The sequence below is a fragment of the Natrix helvetica genome, assembly GCF_964273705.1.
Source record: "Natrix helvetica genome assembly, chromosome: 13".
NCBI classification, from domain to species: domain Eukaryota; kingdom Metazoa; phylum Chordata; class Lepidosauria; order Squamata; family Natricidae; genus Natrix; species Natrix helvetica.
The window spans coordinates 16,132,761-16,155,114 of NC_138557.1; the positions used below are offsets into that span (position 1 = coordinate 16,132,761).

Sequence of the window (22,354 nt, forward strand, 5' to 3'; positions counted from 1 at the left end):
CCTGCGGGATGGAGTCGTCCTGCTCCAGAAGGAGCTTCTTCTTTGGCGTTACTGGGCCATTTAAGGGGTCTTCTTCTTCTTCTTCTTCTTCTTCTTCTTCTTCTTCTTCTTCTTCTTCTTCTTCTTCTTCTTCTTCTTCTTCTTCTTCTTCCTTCTTCTTCTTCTTCTTCTTCTTCTTCTTCTTCTTCCTCCTCCTTCTTCTTCTTCTTCTTCTTCTTCTTCGTCTTCTTCTTCTTCTTCTTCTTCTTCTTCTTCTTCCTTCTTCTTCTTCTTCTTCTTCTTCTTCTTCTTCTTCTTCTTCTTCTTCTTCTTCTTCTTCTTCTTCTTCTTCTTCTTTTAGAATAATAATAGAATAAGAGAATTGGAAGGGACCTTGTAGGTCATTTAGTCCAACCCCCTGCTCAAGCAGGAGACCCTATACCATTTTTGACAGGAAATATAGGAGTCTATATTTCTCCTTTCCCTTCCTTTTTTCCCTTTCTTTCCCTTTCTTTCCCTTTCCATTTCCTTCCCTTCCCTTCCCTCCTCCTTTCCCTTCCTTTTTCCCTTCCTTTTCCTTTCCCTTCCCTTCCCTCCTCCTTTCCCTTCCTTTTTCCCTTTCTTTTCCTTTCCTTTTTTCTGTTTCCTTTTTTTCCTTTTTTCTTTTCTGCAAGATGCACACAGACGACTCTAGTCAAAAAGGGATTTTATTTCCCCCTCTTTGAAGCATATGGAGAAGGCCCTTTTAACAACTTAGCTCACAGCAAGACATCTTCTCATCCACCCCTCGATGTTGCAGTCTAGACTTCCTCGCAATGTTGTTGGCAGTCCTCCACAACATTTTGTGAAAGACGGGCTTGCCAAGCGTCTCCAACACCTCCAGGCTTCAGCAATACCACCAGCTCTTCTGCCACGTTGCTTTGCCACCGAAGAGCTAGTCAGTGTGCCAGCTCTTCCTTTGTGGCCTGCAGTTGTTTTTCATTTTTTGGTGTGGTCCTTTCCTCTTTACAAGTTGTGAGGCCCGTTTTTTTTGGCATCATCAAAGAAGAACCACACTGGGCTACTACGTAGGTATAGAAATAAGGATGGTTTTCTCTTGAGGCTCAAAGAAGCAATAAATGACGTAAGAGCCTTCCGAATGATAGTGATTTGGCTAAGGACAACACACACACACACACACACACACACACACCCCTACACAAAATACAGATGCAAATCCAGTGGTGGGAGTCAATCGGTGCAACAACCAGTTTGCTGAGCGCACGCTTTGCGCATGTGCACTCCATTGGAAAACAGCTCTAAAACTTATCTTTTCCTGCAGCACGAGTGAGTAAAACCGGGCTTCAAACAAAGGAAATAGAGGACAGACTAGCGCAGGGGTGGGCGGGCGGGGCCAACTGATTGCCAGAACTACCGTTTTCACGTGAACTGGTCTGAACCGGCTGAATCCCACCCCTGTACAAATCCCTGTTTGCCTTTAGGGCTGCCCAGGGCCAAGAAACCAGGGGCATTCTTTTTCTTTTGCAAGTTCTCCTTAAAGTCTTTGCTCTGTGGCAGGGGTCTCCAGCCTTGGCCACTTTAAGACTTGTGGCCTTCTCACTCCCAGAGTTGAAGGCCACAAGTCTTAATGTGGCCAAGGTTGGAGACCCTTGCTCTACGGTAAAGCAGAGACTCCATCTTCCATGAATTGGCACCCCTTGGCCTTGGGGTCTTTCCATCCATCACTCACCTAGTGCCCAGCGAGAATGGTCCAGCAGGCTTGGCCTGTCTCCTCCTCTGTCTCAAGAACCTCGGCCTCGCCCCTTGCGTCTCCTTGAAGGTGAACTGCCAGCGTGGAACTGCCGGCGTCAAGGGATTCAGCGGAATCCAGCTGGAACCTTTTCATTAGCGGTTTCAGCCACGTTTCCTGTTCTTCCCGCTTGCCTAGCGAGGCTTATCTGTGAGATCAGCTCTTGTCCTTCCACAGATCATTTTTTGTTCTCCCCATCGCCCCGATATCCTGGCTGCCTTTTCAAGTTAAAAAAATGCACTACGGTCAGGGAAGAAAAAAAAACAAACTAAGCAAAGCATTGAGTGGAAGCGCCTGTCGGTCCCGCACACTCCCCCTCCCCCCCGCCCCAATTTGAGGGAGGGTGGGAAGACGGGAGCAGAATTTGAGCCGATGCTTAAACCTGCAGCATATTTTGTACGCCAGTAATTTCTGCAGTCGGAGGCAGCGTTGTGCTTTTTCCTCTCAGCCGGCTGCTCCATTTTGAGATTTATGAGGTCATTTTCCAGCTGGATAAAGTCTTAAATTTCTTATTTCAAAAAATCCGGGAGTCTGAGAAAATGCACGCCAGTCGTCTCAGTGATCCCATCCTTGTGGTTCCCACAATCTCCCTTGCATTTGTGTAGCGTTGCCATTGTACCGTGTGGCTTGCAGTCCCGTCCTGTATTTAATTTGGAGGCCAATCTAAATGAAATCAGTGGTGCCTGGTAAAAATAAATAAATCTATATCTCCTTGTCAGGTTTCCCGGGCCTTTTCTTCTGAAACCGTACATTGGAAGGTGAGGTAATGCAAGACATTTGAAGTCTGTCAGGGTTCCAAGTAAGACCCCCAAGGAAAGAAGACTCCGAGGCTTGAGCTTCCTCAAAGTTCTATTTTATTAGAGGTGTCCTATTGGCACATCTGGGAAAACCCGAATCTGAAGGTTTCCAGGTTTTCCCCAACCAAATGAAAGTTTAGTTCCCTGCCCAGCACCCACATGTCCATCACATGGCCCAATCAGGCACCGTCCAACACTGGAGAGGCCTCCCAGTCGCCTCACTGCAGCTGCAGGGCAAGATGGCCTTGACTCCCTGAGAAAGGAATGTTGTTATGACTACATATCATCCATACTCCGTATAATCCCCCCTCCCATTTTCCCACAGTAGAAAATGTGGCAGGCCTGAAGTCCCAAAGGTAAAAAGATGGCTTCCAGCTCTGACAAAGTGGATCACATCTGATTTTGGAGAAGATCTCCTGTCAAACGATTTGATCTCCCGGTTTTCCTTGGATCAAATGCCTGGGAATGGGGCTGAAATGTCAGCCCCAAATTTGGCCAGGGACTGAAAATGGACCCTCCTCCTTTTATCAAAATATAGAGGGACAATACTTTAAACTGCAATTAGTTTTTTTTTTTTTACAAAATGTAAATCTTGGGGATCTTCTCCCCCCCCCCTCCCTTGTTCTCTTTTTAAAGACTAAGCCGAGATGGACAGCCCAGAGCTTCAAAAATGAATCTCTGCTTCTGAACAAGAGATCGACCTCCACGGGGGATGCCGAGATGAGCCTCGTCTTGCGTCCGTGGGCTCTGGAGGATGGGGAGGGGTACACCTTCAGTCTCTACATCACAGACCTGGCCACTGGGGAAGAAGGCTATGCCTCCATCGACCTGTTTCCCAACCAGCCTCCCTTCGGGGGATCGTGCCAGCTTTCGCCTGCAAGTCCTGTCCAAGCATTGGCTACCAAGATACACTTTGAATGTGCAGGTAAGAATGTGGAACACCTGTGTCCCATGGGGATGTAGGAGATGACTAGGTTGATCCTGAGGGAGGGGTCAAACACGTTATCAGTCATGAGTCCCTTTGCACCCACGAGAGATCTAACTCCACCTCACCTTGAACGCCTTCTTAATTCCCGCTCGTTTTCCTTGACTGTTAGTAGCTCAGATTCTTGTAGAGAACTTACGCTTGCAATAAATCTTTATACTCATTTGAACTTCCTGAATCTCTTGATTTCCTTGGCCCTTAACAGAGCTGGACACAAAGAACAACAGTGACCTTTATAGCTGATTGGGGTTTGCAACTGGAGCTGCATAACCTATTCTTAATTCATTCAAATCCTCATTGGTTATGGAGCAGCCAGACAGGAGCCAGTGTCTCCTGAGGGCCAGGGGGTCTCCAATTACTGTGCCCCAGCCCACTACCAGGTCGTGACCTGTTCAGAAGCAGGCCATGCAAGCAGCTAGTGCATGCAACTCCACTCACACGAGCGGCAAAATCAGAATAGAGCTGGAAGGAGGTCTTCTAGTCCTGCCCTCTGCTCAACCCTCCTGGTTCAGCCAAACCAGTAGGGACAATTGCCCTTGATTCTGTGAACCGGTAGTAAAACGCTTCCGAGGATTGCGAGGCTCAGCTTTGAGCCGTGCAATCGTCAGAAGCTTTCCCCCCGCTTTTTAAAGCAATTTTTTCCTGCCGGTTCGGGCAAATAGGCAGGGAAAAAATGGTTTAAAAAGCGGTGGAGGGGGGGGGTGTGCTGCGAAAGAAAGAGAGAGAGAGAGAAAGAGGGAGGGAGGGAAAAAGGAGAGGGAGGAAGGACCACAAACCTGGCACTAGAGGCAGCTACATAGGATACCTTGAAAGAGCACAGCAATCCAGGGCTGGAAGGGATCTGGAGGTCATCTAGTCCAACCCCCTGCTCCTGCAGGACATAGTTAAAGTGAGTTTCTGTCTTATGGCCCCTCAGTCACATGACTACATAGCCACGCCCACAGAACTGGTAGGAATGTTTTTTAGATTTCACCACTGAGGAGGTCCTATATACCATTTCAAACAAGTGACTGTCCAGGCTCTTCTTAAAAACCTTCAGTGATGGAGAGCCCGCAATTTCTGGAGGCAAGCTGTTCCATTGGTTAATTGTCCTCACTATTAATTCCAGGTTGCTTCTTCCTTTGGTTAATTTCCAACCATTGTTTCTTGTCCTGCCCTCTGGGACTTTGGAGAATAGCTTGACCCCCTCTTCTCTGTGGCAGTCCTTCAAATACTGGAATCCTGCTATCAAGGGTTTCTCTAAACTGGCCAAATCCAAATCATGCAACCGTTCTTCATATGTTTTTGCCTCCAGGCCTTTGATCATCTACGTTGCTCTTCTTTGCACTCCCCCCCCCCCCAAAGTCTCAACTTCTTTTTTGTAATATGGTGACCAAAACTAGATGCAGTGTTCGAGGTGTGGTCTTACACGTGCAAAGCTCCCCTTGTGCATGCTGCGGGCACATGTGCCTGCCATTCACACAGATAGAGCTGTGTGCACAAATGTGCAAATGTCTGTCACTCACACGGAACCATCCCCTTTTCCCTCCCCCCTCCCTTGCACGGGGCCACCAAGCCGGAAAGGTTGGGGGCAGCTGCTGTAGGCTTTCTCACTTTCTCGAGTCCCTTTCTGGGAGAGGGGCGGTCTAAAAATCTAAGAAATAAATAAATAACATGCACTGTTTGGCTGCAGGCTGGAGAGATTCGGTGGGAGAAGACCCCCCCTTGGTGTACATCCTCATGGCCACCCGTTGCCGCCCTGGCCACTGCGATGAATTCTTGGTGTACAAAGGAAGCCACCCTGCCCACGCGGCCTTCCTGCCCCCCGGATTCCGAGAGCATGGCTCCCGCATGTCCGTCTCGGTGCTTGTACAGGATCAACTGGGAGCAACAGTGGTGGCCATAAAAAGGTACCTTTTCCCTTTTTCAAAGCCAAAAAAGGAGCAGGCGTGGAGGAATGCCGCTTAGTGCCGTAAACTCTCCCCGGAGTTTTGTAAAAGCCAGTAAATCCTCATCTTTGCTCCCTTGCTGCTGTTTTGAAAATCAGTCCAGATGTGTGTGACTTGCACAGTGGGCCACAACTGTGGTTTTTGAGAGGAGAGGGTGACATCTCATGCAGGGCCTTCATTTGCATATTCCCCTCACCTTGGAGAAGGAACTCTAGCAAGACCTTTGCATCAATGGCAAATGGTTGAGAAAATCACAGCAGCATTTTGTAGCAGCATTGGAGGTTGCATTCAGCCCTCGGATCAGGGGGCTCCCTCTCCCTTCTGCCCTGCCCCACTGCAAGGCAAGAAAGGCCTTCAGGGGTTCTCTCCTGGGCCCACATATTCTGGCCCACGATTGGCAGAATCATACCCTGAAAAGACTGTAAGGGGCATGAGAAATATGGGACAAAGGGCTTTTGGGCAGGATTCATTTCCCGTTCAGTTTGGTCTTGAAAGCTCAACCTGGGAATGCAGGTAAATGTGGCTTTTGATGGCCTCATGGACAGACCTATTTAGGCTTTGTGGCAAAAATCTGGGGTGAGGGAGTGGGGAGTTCCTACAGCCCTAGAATTTCCCGGTGGCCTCCCATCCAAGTACTTCTAAAAGTGGATGCATATTTATTTGCATCTACCTGTAGTTTAAAACCTTTGAAGCATAAAATGAAAGACAACATAAAAGGAAAATAGAAGAAAATGAGATGAGATTCAGTGTCTGGAAAATAACAAACTAATAAGTAGAGAATTTACAATTGTTACCAAATTTAGAATTCCTTATCTCATTGGTTAAGTAATTAATTGAATATATAAAACTAAAATCGTCATATCATTTTGAAAAATGACTGTAATCACTTACAAAATTCTAGATTGTTGTAATTGATGTGATATGATGTGAATGGCCATATTTATCTAAAAAATATGTTAAAAGAAAAAATGTTAAAAACAATCAGTAAAAGCAATATTAAGTTCCACATTCCTTCTTGTTATACTCAACTTGTATTATATCAAAGTATATATGAGTATTAGTTTCTGGTTATTTCCTTTATATCAAATATTTCCCCTTTAAAAACATATTTCTAAGAATCTTTCCTTACGTTCTGCTGCCGGGAGAGAAGCCAATCTTGCTTAAATTCAGCCCAGCTTCTGTTCTGGATAAATACAGTACAGTATTGTGAATTTTGCCACCCCTGCATGTTCCCTAACTTTCCAGTTTCCAGTCTGATTCTGTCAGCAAAGTATCTCTTTTCCAACATTGGGCCAAAATTGTCCTTGCAGCTATCAGCATAATTCTTAATAAACTGTGACATTTTTATTTATTTGTTTTGGAAAGGTGCCTAATAGAAGAAAAAGAGAAGCCTCAAGTCAAATTTTGTTTTTTTTTTTTTTTCTGAATAATGCTGCCTATTCCTTTCCAGTGCTTTTTATTTTTTTATATAACCAACACCTATGATAAGTTGTCCTTTCTATATAAGCATATATTTGAAATGTTTCAGCAGTTCCAGATGCTTTCTTTTAGATAGAGGCAAACTAGCATGTAATTTGCAAGCTACGATTCTAGTCACGAGGACTCGGATGCTTGCGTCTAGTGCCTGCTGAAATCTCAGAAACCTGGATAGGGTTAAGGTTTACCATGATGATAAAATTTCCAGAGTCTGAGATTAGAAAAAGTATTCCATTTCTTTTTCTTCCGCTTAAGTAAGAGTAAATTATGCCTAGCATAAGAGACAGGGCAAATGTGCTTTGTCAGCAGAACTTACACCAGCTGAGAAATGCGGCGTTCTTCGTTGCGATGCTTGCATTATCTTGGTGCCTCTCTTTTTCCTCAATGCAGGCTCCGTGTAGTCCTAACCACAGCTGGGCAGCTCTGGCGGAGGTCTACAACAGGGGTGTCAAACTCAATTTCACTGAGGGCCGCGTCAGGGTTGTGTTTGACCTTGGTGGGCGTGGCCAGCTCAATGTCACTTGTGTCGGGGGCGCCTGACCGCTCTGCCAGTGAAAACAGGCTCCTGAGCTCAGTTTTTGGCTGTTTTTGGCTCCTGCAACCCTCTGCCAGTGAAAATGGAGCTCGTGAGGACCGCCTGCAGCCTTCCTGAGCTCCGTTTTTGCTGGCAGAGGCACCGTGGGCCGATCCTTCACTGGCCAGATCTAAGAACCCCGGGCCTTGGGCTTTGACACCCCTGGTCTATGGCAATTCGCCACAGGGCAACTTGTCATGGCCAACTTGCAATGGGACAACTTGCCAAGGGACAGTTCAAATAATTCAATTTAATTATTTAAAATAATTTAAAAATTATTTTGATTTTTGTCATTCGCATTTTGTTTTGTCCTCCTTCGGCGTCCTTCCTTTAAAGATTCTTGTCCTGCGGTGAGTTTTCCATGGCAAACTGGCCGCTGCAAGTTGGCTGCAGGGAGTTGAGCGTGGCGAGTTGTGGCAAGCACTTTCAGCTTGGGTGCATTTACCTGGCTATGTCAGCTCTCTTCATGGAACATGCATTGTATTCTTATAATGCCCTTTTCTCCTTCAAATCCATCTCTCTCTCCCTTTCTCTCTCCCTTTCTCTCTCTCTCTCTCTCTCTCTCTCTCTTCCCCCCTCCCTCTCAGCACATACACATATGTGGACCACTGTTTTATAACCATACTTTTGGGCACCAATTGCTTTCATGAAGTGTTGGCGACAATGCCTTTGAAACACGAGGGACGTGTGCTTCCCTCATGGGATGCTACATGGGGAAAGTGAATACTTAATCCTTAAGTGGAGGAAATAATGCCAGATGGTTCCTTGTAAGCATTGTAAAACCGACTGGAAACGGCTACTCTTCATTTGCAGACAAAATCAATCTCTTAAGGGTGATGAAGAAAGCGTATGTCTGATGCTTGGAAATGCAGTCGTACTGCTATGGTACCTAATTGCAGAAAGAAAATTGAGCTGGGCCCCAAACACTGGAGTTGTGAATGTACAAGTCTGACAGACAGATAATCTTGCTGCTGTTTGCTGGCCACATATAGTCAACCTGGATGTCCTAGAAGATCACGTGCCACACTGTTTCCTGGGTGTTCCACCTGTGTCTTGCAAGCTGCTTCTGGGGTGTTTCACCCAGGAGGAAACAACCCCCCTCCCCAATTACCTTGCTGTTCCCTAGGCTGCCATTGTGGTCCATGAGCAAAAGTTGGAAGCCAAGGAAGATTCATTTCTCGTTCATCTTGATGTACTGCTCTTTTAATACAAATTGCCACTTCGGTTAACCTAGGAAATCAATACCCTCTGAGGTTATAAATCAGTGACAAAAGTGCAGCTCAGTGTATTTCTTTCAAGAAAGAATCCAGTGTCCTGTCCGAGTTGCTAAGGACAGCTGTGTGGTGATGAATGGGTTGCAGCCAAAGACAAGTGGCAATGTGCCTCCTGGACCATTTATCCTCCAAGATATTCCCGTCTTCCGCTTGGCACGTGCCTTCTCAGCATCTCTTGGTCTGCATTTTTCTCAGAGCAATTTCTAGATAGGTTGTTTCTTTATTTCTTTGTTTGCTTGTTTAGTATATATCAGGGAAATCTACAAATGCTGGACATGCTGAATTCACGGAATGGATTGCTAGTTCATTCTGTTTGGCGCTTGAGTGCCTATCCATGGGGGGAACTAGCTTACACCAATTGACAAGTGGCACTTGGGCTGATGGCTCTTTTGGGTTTCTCCACTGGTCTCATCTCACCTCGTCTCATGTTGCGTTGCGTTGCGTTGCCTCGCATCCGGCCAAGTCCAGCATCGACTTCCACTCTCTGCACACAGCTAGATTTAGCTCAACAAAGTGGTACCCATTTATCTACTCGCAATATCGCCTGCTTTTGAATTGCTGGGTGGGCAGCAGCCAGGGAGCAAGTGGCAAGAGCTCATCCAGTCTCAGAGAGCTGGACTCGAACCATTGGGATGCAGACCATTTCTGGCTGGCAGCTCTAACGTCATTAAGCCACTGCGCTACTGCGTCCTCTCTAGCTAAGTATTTGGGAACTGATTAAATCAGGCATCCAAGTATATCCAACAAGCCTGAGGTGCAAAGAGTAGTGGGTGCTCAGTCCTTTAGGATTTGAGATTTGAAGTAAAGACCATTGCAAGATCTCTGTTTCATGGATAAGCAGACTAATAAATAATTGCCAAGGAAGATTAAGAATATAAAGCTAACTTAGAAATCAAGTGTAACAATAAATATAAGGAAGTCTGAATGAGAGAAGTCACTTTTTGGAATTCCTGCATTGTAGCAACCCAGGGAAAGCCTGGAAATTATCCTCGGAAAAGCCAGTTCCATGTTGCTGGGCCACAGATAAGGCTGATTTCTGGTGGCACAAAGTCTTTTCTGGGAACGAACGAGAGAGGCTAATAATATTCAGGATGGAGTAGCTTGTAGAAAGGTAGACAACATCCTGAATACCTCATTGCATATTCTTTAGAACTTTAACGTTGTACTCCCCACTTTATTCTGAGCCTGGAAACAGTTTGACAATTGGTGAAACTGATGCCTGATTGGGGAAGTGAGTCTCTGTCAACATCCTAGTGATTGTAACCTTCACTTGTGCTATATCCTCTTTTGCTAAACTGTACTGTATCCTTGCCAGTTGGTTGTTTCAATGCTCCCTCGTATTTAAAACACAAGCAAGCACCCTCCCTGAACTGCATATTAGGAACATAGCTACTTTATCAGACGTAGAGCATTTTATGTGATAGTCGTTGCTGTTTTCCTGTCCAGGCCTATGGTCATCACCTTGCCCAGGACGCCAGAGGGATTCCACAGTCTTCCCCAGTGGCTTTACAACAAGACGGAGGTGATACTGCAAGGCCTGGTCAAGCAGAGTGACCCCCAACCTGTTATTGAGTATTCACTGGCTCTCATCACCATCTTAAATGAGGTATGAACTTATGGAGAGAGGATTCTGGTGTCTTTTGTCAGCTTTGTGAAGTTAAAATTTAAACTAACTTGCCTAATACTTTATAAGAAAATATCACGGTTTTGGAAAGACACAGAGAAGAATGTAGTTTATTCAGCATGAAATGGAGCTTAGTTATGTAGCATGAGGCTGCATGACAGAGATGACAGTTGCTCTTTAAAAATTATGATTGAAATCGAGTTGATTTAAATCAAGCCTTTTTACTAGTGAATTAAATTGTGATCTTTGCGGGACAGAGATGACAGCTGCTCTTTAAAAATTATGATTGAAATCAAGTTGATTTAAATCAAGCCTTTTTACTAGTGATTTAAATCGTGATCTTTGCGGGACAGAGATGACAGCTGCTCTTCAAAAATTATGATTGAAATCGAGTTGATTTAAATCAAGCCTTTTTACTAGTGATTTAAATCGTGATCTTTGCGGGACAGAGATGACAGTTGCTCTTTAAAAATTATGATTGAAATCGAGTTGATTGAAATCAAGCCTTTTTACTAGTGATTTAAATCGTGATCTTTGCGGGACAGAGATGACAGCTGCTCTTCAAAAATTATGATTGAAATCGAGTTGATTGAAATCAAGCCTTTTTACTAGTGATTTAAATCGTGATCTTTGCGGGACAGAGATGACAGCTGCTCTTCAAAAATTATGATTGAAATCGAGTTGATTTAAATCAAGCCTTTTTACTAGTGATTTAAATCGTGATCTTTGCGGGACAGAGATGACAGTTGCTCTTTAAAAATTATGATTGAAATCGAGTTGATTGAAATCAAGCCTTTTTACTAGTGATTTAAATTGTGATTTAAATCAACTTGATTTAAATCAAATCTACCCTGGTTTGGTGTAAGGAAAACTCCAACTGGCTTTTGAGCTTCTCTTCTTGCAAACTGCCTCCGTGGGAGGTCTGTTTCCTGTCCTGCCTCCCTCAAGGTCTGATAGAAGCTGACTTTTCATTTTCTGTCCTCCCACCCAAAGCACGAATCTTCTGTGCATCCAAAGCTGGGAGCCGAGTCCGATGCCCCCCTCCAGATCTGGATCCGAAAAAATGTTACCGAAACCCTGATCTCCTTGAATGTCAACACAGTGGATGACATCCGACAGATTGTGGCTGCGCTGGCCCAGTGTATGGTAGGCGTTTTGGGCACAGGGGGAAGGCTGGGATGGGTGTATGTGTGTGTGTGCCTAGACTGGCTCAAATGGGCTTCACACCCCAGTATGTTGAGAATCACAAGGGGAAGGGCGGAGGTGAGCTTCCCTGGTTTAAAATGGGCTGAGAGTAGAAACAGAGAATGGGCAGAAAGTCTTAAGTCAGAGGTGGGGCACGATGGCCCTTTTAGGACTTGTGGACTCCAACTCCCAGAATTCCTGAGCCGGCTGTCTCCGGAATTCTGGGAGTTGGAGTCCACAAGTCCTAAAAGGGCCATCGTGCCCCACCTCTGTCTTTAGGTGATCTCCTCCTTAGCATCCATTCCTGCCTCCTAGTTTTTTCTCTTCCTTTCTTCTCTTTTGTAAATGGACACAAAGGTATTCTCAACAGTTGGGTCTAGTGGTGAAGGTACTCAAGCCCCGTGAGGACCAGGAATGTTGGTGTCCTGACTTGGTTCCCTTGTGCGTTGGATTCGCAGGTGGCCAGTAAGGAGTTTGTCTGTCGATCTTGCCTGACAAAGACTTTGAGGAAGCTGGAAACGATGATGACCATTCTTCAAGGGGAGACCCTGCAAGGAACCATGACCCCCAAAGCCATTGCTGACAACATCCTCGATATTATGGGTGAGCCCCCCCCCCCCCCCGAGGAAGGTGGGGCTGGCCCCAGAAGGGATGGAGGCCGGGTGCCCTGAAATACACTCTTTGTTGTGACTTGCCAGTAGCCAGCAGAGCTCTGATAAGGGCTCTGCATTGGAGTCAGAGAGGTGGCCAGGGCCGCCTGACGGTTATTAGCTGCCTTCGGAGTCGGAGATCAGTGGGGCAGAAGAACAGCTGGAGCCTGTTCCTGATGTGCGCATGCACAGAGCTGCCAGGAGAAGGGAACAGTTAAGGAACAAGGGCTGACTCGGGAGTAAGGCCACAGGTGGACGGTAAAAGGCTCTTCCCATAGGGAATAAAGAGGAGCGAAAGGGGAGTGGAGTTTGCAGGAGACAATTTGTTCGCTTAATTAGTGTGAATTTGTTCGTGACTCCCAGAGACTCCTTGCCAAGTATTTTCTTGTACAGCGTTGAGTTTGGAAGATATTGGCCTGGCAGCTCTCCAAGCCTGATAAGGTCTGTAGTTGTAAATTCAACCTGTGCAATGTGAGCCTGCGCGATGACAAAATGCCAAAAACCACTGTGGTTCTTCCTGTTCGAAAGTGGCGTGAGAGCTCAAGGGTTGTCCACAGGAGATGGTCAACAAAGCATTGCGGCAAAAGAAACTGGTGGTGCTGGGATTACACCGTCAGGGCTGTAGACCCCCCTGCAGAGGAAAATAATTAGGTGCATCCTCCCCTTTGAGTCCGATGTGGAGGGGCAGCAGCACTTCTGCAAACCCTCCGGCGAGTGGCGGAGCAGCAGTGGCAGGCGGTGATTTCAGTGGGGTGGGGGTGGGGGACTTTGCATGCCAACAATGCTTTTGGTCCTGATTTTGGCAGGTTGCTTTGCAGGAGACTTGATCCACCTCGTCAACGGCATTTCCCAGGAGTCCGAGCGGCTGGAGCTGTCTAGCACTCCGAATCGGGAGCAGGTGGCTTCCAAAGCCTACGCCTTGTCCACCGACTTGATGCGCATCCTAATGAAGTCCCGAGTGCTCAACGAGGAGCCCCTGGAGCTGTCCGGGAGCAACATCACGGCCAGAGGGAAACGAGCCGACCCCCATGCCCTGCTCTGCTACGGGGACACCCCCAGCTGCCAGTTCTCTATCCCGCAGGCCTTCCGAGCCACCTTCTCCGACCTGACGGACGTCGTCCAGGTCATCTTCCATGTCGACTACAACCCTTTCCCCTTTGGCTACATCACCAACCACAGCGTCTCCTCCGATGTGGCCTCCATGGAGTTTCAGAGCAACAACGGCACAGAAATAGCAGTCGGTAGCCTGGATGTGGACAAAGCCATCACCGTGGCGGTTGTGGACTCTGGGCCGAAGAACATCACCGTGGGCACGGTGGTGGTGGAGGAGAAGAATTCAGTGCACGTGGTGGTCTCGATGGAGAACAGCAACACGGAAGCTGGGCTGTATTTCCAGATCACCTTCAGCCTCGCCACAGGTAGGCGCCTGATTCAGAGCCCCCTGTGTGTTTGTTGGGCCTTGGGTCAAGGAAGCACCGGATCAGAGGGCGGGAGAGATCATCTTGCCTGGCCCCTGCTCAGGGCAGAGAGAGCATGTTCGAGGGATTCCTGAGGAAGGGGAACATGGTGGCTTGCACAACCTTGAGGCCACTCTTGGTTTTTAATAATAATTTTGTCAATTTTATTATTGTATGATTTACAACAATAAAAAACTAAATAAAAATACTGTAAAATAATAAAAAAGAAAAAACAGAAGATGTGGAACATAGAATAGAAGAGAGAGAGAGAGAGACAAGAAAAAGAAAAGAGAAAGGAAAGAAATGTATAAAGTTATCATATTCTCCTTCACCACAACAGATATCAGCAATTTTAATAACGTATCACTTTCTTTTAGAATACAAGAAATGATCTCTTCTCCCCATATCCTATCTGTTACATATAAACAAATCCATAAATCATCATCATTTCAGTCTCGATGTCAGCAAAGGGAGGGAGGGAGGGAGGAAATAAAGACAGCCTCTTTAAGAGCTCCAAAATGTACCCTTCTCCAAGGAGACCTTCTCCCAGGCAGCAGACCCTCCTGAAGCTGCTCCCTGCTTCTCAGCCCTTCCTGCTTTCAAATAAGCCCCACGTGGATCGACTGGTGAGCGTCTGGCTAGGGAGTCGCTCTCTTAGCTGGGACCCAACGGTGTCTCCTCTCTGACAGATCGTTACGTCTCCCGGGAAAAGGAACCCTTTCTTGCTGTCTGTCTCTTTCACTCCCCTGAAACCGGAGAGCGCAACTGCACAGCCTCCAAGGAGATCTCTCTAGAGGATATGAAGGAGGGGCCACAGGGCGACCCACGGCGCTACACCATCTTTGTTCCCCCAGGGTGAGTGGGACCTCTGGGGCCAAAGGGAGATGGCCTGGTTCCCAGGGAGGAAGTGAGGTAGAGCTCACTGATGGCCAGCACAGGGGATGCAAAAGAGTGGCGGGTGAGGAAGCTTTCCTACCCCCAAGGCCGGCCTCCTGGTTGATAAATGGGTGCAAGTGAGCCCCATGGCCACCAACAGGACCGTTGCCCTCCTGCCCCACCTTGTGACATGTTCCCTCTCTGATTTAGGATTGCAGACACAGCGAGAGACCATCACTTGAACATCACTAACCATTTCGTGTGGTCTCCCGTGGAGGTGACTCTGGGCCTGTACAGCTCCCTGTGCCAGTATTTCAACACGGAAGAGGCCCGCTGGAAGACAGAGGGCATGGCTCCCTTGGAGGGGGCCACTCCGGAGAAGGCCGTGTGCTTAACCCAGCACCTGACTGCTTTCGGGGCGAGCCTCTTCGTCCCCTCACACTCTGTGCAGTTCATAAAGCCAGTGAGTTGAGCCGTGGAGCTTTGATGGATGCTGTTGGTGTTACGCGCTGCTTCTGTTTTTAATTTGTTGTACCTTGGCGTCGCTGTTGTTATTTTTGGGTCAAAGGAGCTCACTTCTCCTCTTGCATGAAAGTTGGCGGATGGGTCCGATTCTTCCTTAAAGCCTTTTCCTGTGGAAAGGACAACCCGGCCGCAAATGGAAAGGTGCAATTTCTCCATCTGGTCACCTCAACATTAATAGCTCAGGGGCCAAACCTAGACGTACGGTGACCATCTGTCTCGATCACAAGAGACAGTCCTTCATTTCAGGAAGCTGCCCTTTAAATTCCTTTTATTTTTCAAAAACCTTTGCCTTTCATTTCAATCAGTTAACTTTTACCACGCAAATGGTCCTGTTTTAATGTATGGCCTTTTGCATTCACCTAGAAATTGAATTGTGTTTTAAAGAAATATACATATATTGTTTGATTTTAGATATTTCTATTAGAATATGCTTTTTTTGTAAAAGTTTTTGTTTTGCTCTTGAATTTTCCTTTGTACAGCAAAGTTACAAACATATATATATAAACATATACACACATATATATATATAAACATATATATGTATTTGTGTTGCAACCCCTTTATTTATTTATCAGCACAAATACAACACATACATACATACATACATACATACATACATACATACATACATATATATATATATATATATACACACAAACACCCGTGAAAATCTACAAACACACACACACACACACACACAAACACACACACATATATATATACAAATACACACACACACACACACACACACATATATATATATATACACACACACATACATACATACATACATACAAATACACACACACACACACACACACACACACATATATATATATATACAAATATATATAAAAATTTGTCAAATCATCTGGTGTACCCAAATATGGAAGGGAGCATACTGCTTCCCTTTGCCTTTTAGTCCCACTCCAGGAGTCTTCCAGGCAGTGGCTTAACACGACAAACCATTTTTGTGTTATATTTTTGCTGATAAATAAATGAAGGAAGACTAGTATAGATCTATTTCAAGCTATTTAGCTCTCATCAGTTAGCCATACCCTTGCTGGGATTTGAACTTGGGCTGTTTTTACATATTAGGTAGTTGTAGTAACCTCTAAGCCACAAGCTCTCCTCCCTTATTGTGGCTTAGAGGTTAATACAACTGTCTAATATGTAAAAACAGCCCAGGTTCGAATCCCGGAAGGGTATAGCTAGCTGATGAGAGCTAAATAGCTTGAAATAGATCTATACTAGTCTCCATTTATTTATCAGCAAATAAATATATATATATGATGGTTCTTTATTTCTTCCCAGAAAATATGATCAGTGTGTACTATAAGATAATTAAGAATTAACTCAAAAGCAGCACCACTTGGGAGCAGCCTCATCTTCCCTTGTTTCCAAAGGTTTTCATGAAGACCCCAACTATCACAGCTCTTGGGGTGCACAGCAAGGCCAGGGATAGGCTGGGGATCAAAGGCTTGCCGAGGGCGTTCCCTTGGAGATGGGACCCTCATCCACTGCTTTGTGGTCCTTGGCCCACCAAAGGGGGGGGGGTCTTTCCTCCTTTCACTTGTTGCGCTCCTTAAGCACCTTTGGTGGCTGTCTCAGTGGCAAGGGTGGGTTCCTTCCCATCCTCTGCTGTTTGGGAGGGCTTTTCTTGCGCAAACTGCTGCGCCCTCCCCGTGCCTCGACTTCCTATTTCTTTCCAGAGTTGGGCATGCTTCTCCCCTATTGGGGGGGGGGATATTTGGAACCCCACAAATCTCAAATTGTTCACGAGCAAGGAGTGTGCAAATTCTAGTCCTGTCCAAGCTCCCTTCTATAATATTTCAGCCCAAGCTGTTCTAGATCCTCCGGGTGGATTCCTCTTGTGCCCTCGGAGAAGTTACGAGGGGTCAGGTCCTCTATCCACGGCCCTTTGCCATCACCCCTCCTCCTCTCTGTGCCCAGAGTATCTCTGCTGCTTCTGGTGCCCTGGAGACCCTCAGCCAGATGCACCTGTAGAAATGGTGCCCAACTGGGCAACGAGGTGTCAACTGATTCATAGTTTTGACGGTTTCAGTGTCCTGGGGTCATGTGATCACATTTTCTGACCGTCTTCTCTTATAAAACCTGAGGGTTGAACAGGAAGTCCTCGACCTACAATAGCAATTGAGCCCTGAATTTTTTTGTTGCTAAGTGAAACATTTGTTAAGTGAATTCTGCCCCATTTAACGACCTTTCTTGCCACAGCTGTTAAGTGAATACCTGCAGTTGTTAAAGTTAGTAACACAACGGTTAAGCAAATCTGGCTTCCCTGTTGACTTTGCTTGTCAGACGGTCACAAAAGGTGATTGTGTGACCCCCGGGGACACTGCAACCGTCATAAATACGAGTCAGTTGCCAAGCGTCCGAATTTTGATCATGTTGCCGTGGGGATGCTGGCCCTTTCAGTGTGAAATCGTAACGGTCATCAGTCACTTCTTTCACTGCCATTGTAACATTGAACGGTCACTAAATGGACTGCTGTAAGTCGAGGACGGTCTGTATTCCTCGCCCCTCTTTCAGCAAGCTCATTTCTAGGCTGAATATGCCCTTCCTTGCAAGGGAGAAACATTTGGGGGTGTGAGGGTTTCTCTTACCTTCCAGCCTTAATCCATGACTCTCTCTTTTAAGACAAAGGTTTTATCTCCCCTCTTGTTCCTTGCGCTGGATCGAAGTCTGTTTCTCGGCTTCTCTATCCACTCCTAGCCAGATGGCACAGAAGCAGCGAGAATGATTGTTTCACCCTTTGAATATTTTGATGATGTCCAATAATGTATTGTTAATTTCCCCCAATTGATAATCTGAATATTGAGCACACACAGATACACAAACACCCAATGTCCATGTTATCAATTGGGAGGAAATTAACATTATTGGACATCCTGAAAATATCCAAAGGGTAAAATAGTATATAGTACAATTTAAACCCAATTCCTGGTTGTTGTTTTTTAATGGTGATATAGGTAGGTTCCTGGGTCAAGGTATTCAGATCTGCTACTGCCAAAATTCATCTGAAATGTGGATTTAAGCGCCGGCTGAACTTTGACCTGGTAAGCAGCAGGAAGTCACCGTTCTCTGAAATGTCCACTGCCTTTCCCTTCAGCCTCCCGGCCCCGGGCTCAACTACATCGTCCTGCTGACTTGCGCTGTCTGTCTGGTGACCTACTCCATGGCAGCTGTGATTGTCCACAAATTGGATCTGATAGACATCAGTCGTGTGGGGTCGATCCCTTTCTGTGGGAAGAACGGGCTGTACAGATACGAAATCTTGGTGAAGACTGGCTGGGGCAAAGGGTCAGGTGAGTATCTGCGACAGGGATGAAATCCAGCAGGTTCTGACAGGTTCTGGAGAACCGGTAGTGGAAATTCTGAGTAGTTCGGAGAACCGGCAAATACCACCTCTGGCTGGCCCCAGAGTGGGGAGCGGATGGGGATTTTGTGGGGTCCTTCCCCTGCCACGCCCACAGAACCGGTAGTAAAAAAAATTGAATTTCACCACTGATCTGTGACCCTCTTTATCAACCACTTGGTTAGGCTTTGAGGAATGCAGGTGAGCCCTCCTTGGGACTGAGGCTGGATTCCATCCACGTATCATTCCCTGGAGCCCTCTTTTCTGCCCATCTCTTGGGGACAGGTCTGTCTGTTTCTTAAAACCACAGAGAGCTTTGCCAATTCATAAGTCCTCTCCTTATGAATAATATGTGCAAACTCAAGCAAAAAAATGCCAAATCACTTGGAGAGGCTGTGGGGACGTACAACTGAACATATGGAGTGGGGCAGCTGTGGGGAGAAGATGTCAAGATATTGTCCGCATCAGAGGTGACATTCAGCAGGTTCTGACCAGTTCTGGAGAACCGGTAGCAGAAATTTTGAGTAGTTCGGAGAACCGGCAAATCCCACCTCTGGCTGGCCCCACCCTCTCTATTCTCTGCCTCCCGAGTCCCAGCTGATCGGGAGGAAATGGGGATTTTGCAGTAACCTTCCCCTGCCACGCCCACCAAGCCATTCCACGCCCACCAAGCCACGCCCACAGAACTGGTAGTGAAAAAAATTGAATCCCACCACTGGTCCACATGATTGAATCTCTGCCTCTTTTTTACCTGGCTAACCCCAAATAAAATGTTAAAATGCCACTCCCCAATGGAGCTCATTTTGCACATCCCTCCATTTACTCCAGAACGAGCAACCTTTTCCTCAGCTGCAGGTCATACTCTGTGTTTCCAGCATATCAGAAGGTTGCAAGGACATGTGAGGTCACGTGGTAGCAATGGACCAAACCAAAGACTTTTATTAACTTTTGACTTTTATTTTGTCTTTTTGCAACACCGCCGCTCTAAACCAGATGTGACTGATAAGGACTAAGGAGATGGTTTTGTAACCCTACTAAGCTATTGGTGCAAAGAGCTAATTCCTGACTCCTAAGAGTTTCATGTTTAATGAATAAATTATATAATAATAATAATAATAATAATAATAATAATAATAATAATAATAATAATAATAATAATAATAATAATTTCAAAACTAGCAATAGTTTAGCTGCTAAAATCTTCACTCTCTCCGTCTTAATAAATCTTGTTGAAGAATCAGAATAACTTTTGGTTACGGCAACTGTGAGTCCTGCTTGGCATGATGCCCTCTAGATTTTCTGACATATAATGGCCAACCCTTGACTTTGACCTGGACTGCCTGGAGAAAGCTATAGCTGCAATCTTAACATATCCGAAGGGCAGGGGACTGGAAAAGTCCCTCCTCTCTCCCGCTCTCTCTCCTGGAGTCCAGTAAGCAAGGGCAGAATGGAGAACATCTGGCAGCTGTTAAGGAACACAGGCATCCTTTGTGGGGAGACCTCCAGAACAAATATCCCCTCCCATTAGAACATTGGCAAGATAGTGAATATTGGATCCGGCGCTCCTGTTTGGAGAGGCAGCCGTCCCGGGCTCCCACAAATGGGGCAGTTGCTGCTCCAATGTCCCTGCAACCTGATCCTGCAAGGGAAGTGCCCCATAGAAAAGTAGGTTCCTGTATTTGCCAAAGAGAGAAAAAAAACAACCCCAAACTCTCTGAATTGTTTGGCACATGATTTTGCTCAAGAATAAGTTTCCTGGGGAGTAATCCCTACACCCCCTCTTTTCTTATATTAGCCCAAGTTTCACCAACAGGCTTTGAGACAAGACCAATAGGCCCAAGATTTAACAGAATAACAAAATAACAGAGTTGGAAGGGAACTTAGAGATCTTCTAGTCCAACCCCCTGCTCCAGCAGGAGACCCTGTACCAGAAGTCTTCAAACTTGGCAACTTTAAGACTTGTGGACTTCAACTCCCAGAATTCTCCAGCCAGCATAATTTACTCTCTTGTAATCCCTTCCTCTGCAATCTCTCCACTTAGATCAGAGGTCTTCAAACTTGGCAACTTTAAGACTTGTGGACTTCAACTCCCAGAATTCTCCAGCCAGCATAATTTATTCTCTTGTAATCCCTTCCTCTGCAATCTCTCCACTTAGATCGAAGGTCTTCAAACTTGGCAACTTTAAGACTTATGGATTTCAACTCCCAGAATTCTCCAGCCAGCATAATTTACTCTCTTGTAATCCCTTCCTCTGCAATCTCTCCACTTAAATCGAAGTCTTCAAACTTGGCAACTTTAAGGCTTGTGGATTTCAACTCCCAGAATTCTCCAGCCAGCTATACCCTCTATAATTCCAGGCAAGTGGCTGGCCAATCTCTTCCTAAAAGCCTCCAGTGAGGGAGCACCCACCACTTCTGGTTGATTGTTCTCACTGTTTCTCCTTAATTCCAGGTTGCTTCTCTCCTTAATTCGTTTCCATCCATTGTGTCTTGCCCTGCCTTCAGGTGCTTTGGAGAGCAGGTTGACTTCCTTTTCTTTGTGGCAGCCCCTCAAATACTGGAAGACTGCTATCACATCATCCATCTTTTCACTAGACGAGCCAAACCCAATTCTTTGCAACCGTTCTTCATGTCTCTTAGTCTCATCTTAGTTCCTCTTCTCTGCAGTCTTTCCAGATTCGTTGGTTCCAGAACCAATTTCGTTGCATTTAAGTACAATGACAATAAAGATTATGCTTATTCTCAACAACTTTTTAATAATGTGGTGACCAAAACTGGATGCAGAATTTCAAGTGTGGTCTTACTAAGGCTTTATATAGTGGTACTAATGCTTCACGTCCTCCTGATTCTATCCCTCTGTTAAAGCAGCCCAGAATTTGCTTCACACACCAGCTTGGGAGAGCGTGTCTGGCAAAACCGAAAGCTTATTCATAGTCTTGTAACGTTCTGAAATGATTGTCCCATAGCTGTGGAATGGCTTGTTTTTCCCCTGAATAAACTCTGCAGCTGCCAACAGCTGTTGTGATGGGAAATGAGACTTTCTGTTGACTTTAGATTTCGGTTGGCAGAAGAAAAACATTAGAAAGTCTGCCATCTTACATCTGCTGTCAACAGAATTTGGGACTGATGTAAGCTCTTATTTTTTGTCTTTTTTATTTTATTTTATTTTTTTAAAAAAACCTAAACCCTTGCTGATTTTTTTGTGATATCCAAGGAGAAAACTTCTCCTTGTGAGCAAATGGATTGTCCTTGTTCACTGAAGTGCTTTGATGGGTTTCTCTGTAATAGTTAGTTATAGAACTAGGCAGTGCGAGTTTTGGAAGTTATGGGGAGCCTTGGCTGGCAATCGAATACATATTGTGCAGTTTAAATGGATGGGCGTGACAGGAGCTTTGTATAATACAGGGGTGTCCAAACTTGGGAACTTTAAGACTTGTGGACTTCAACTCCCAGAATTCCCCAGCCAGCCATGCTGGCTGGGGAATTCTGGGAGTTGAAGTCCACAAGTCTTAAAGTTGCCAAGTTTGGACACCCCTGGTATAATATTTACTCTTCTCCTAGTGAGGGGGAAATTGGAACTGCACCAGCATCTGTTCCACCCTAAAGATGCCAGGCAAATTTACTATCACCCAGGACACCTCCTGGGATTTTATAAAGCAATCTGTCAAGCCTATCCCAGCTTGGGCGTTCAGAAAAGAAAGACCCTGGACTCCATTTGTAGCAAAAGGCATGCTTTTACTAAAGCCAAATGGCAAAGCCAGATCTGAATATTCCCACATAAACCCAGTGAGTTTCCCTTCTCCTAGCTCTCCCCACTCCCGTTCATTTCTTAAATGTTCAATGGCATTCAGACTAGATG

At 45.8% G+C, this 22,354-nt stretch overlaps 1 protein-coding gene across 4 annotated transcripts in view; it reads left to right on the forward strand.

The window, feature by feature from the left end:
* Positions 1–22,354, forward strand: part of PKD1 (polycystin 1, transient receptor potential channel interacting) — a 184,869-nt gene that overhangs the window by 102,426 nt on the left and 60,089 nt on the right. For all 4 annotated transcript variants that reach the window (XM_081965355.1, XM_081965352.1, XM_081965353.1 and 1 more), the window contains exons 18-26: positions 3,202–3,490; positions 5,223–5,439; positions 10,249–10,408; positions 11,420–11,572; positions 12,070–12,214; positions 13,080–13,679; positions 14,408–14,573; positions 14,805–15,057; positions 18,250–18,445. In XM_081965355.1, the coding sequence (XP_081821481.1) occupies positions 3,202–3,490; positions 5,223–5,439; positions 10,249–10,408; positions 11,420–11,572; positions 12,070–12,214; positions 13,080–13,679; positions 14,408–14,573; positions 14,805–15,057; positions 18,250–18,445 (2,179 nt within the window). The remainder of the gene's footprint in view (positions 1–3,201; positions 3,491–5,222; positions 5,440–10,248; positions 10,409–11,419; positions 11,573–12,069; positions 12,215–13,079; positions 13,680–14,407; positions 14,574–14,804; positions 15,058–18,249; positions 18,446–22,354) is intronic.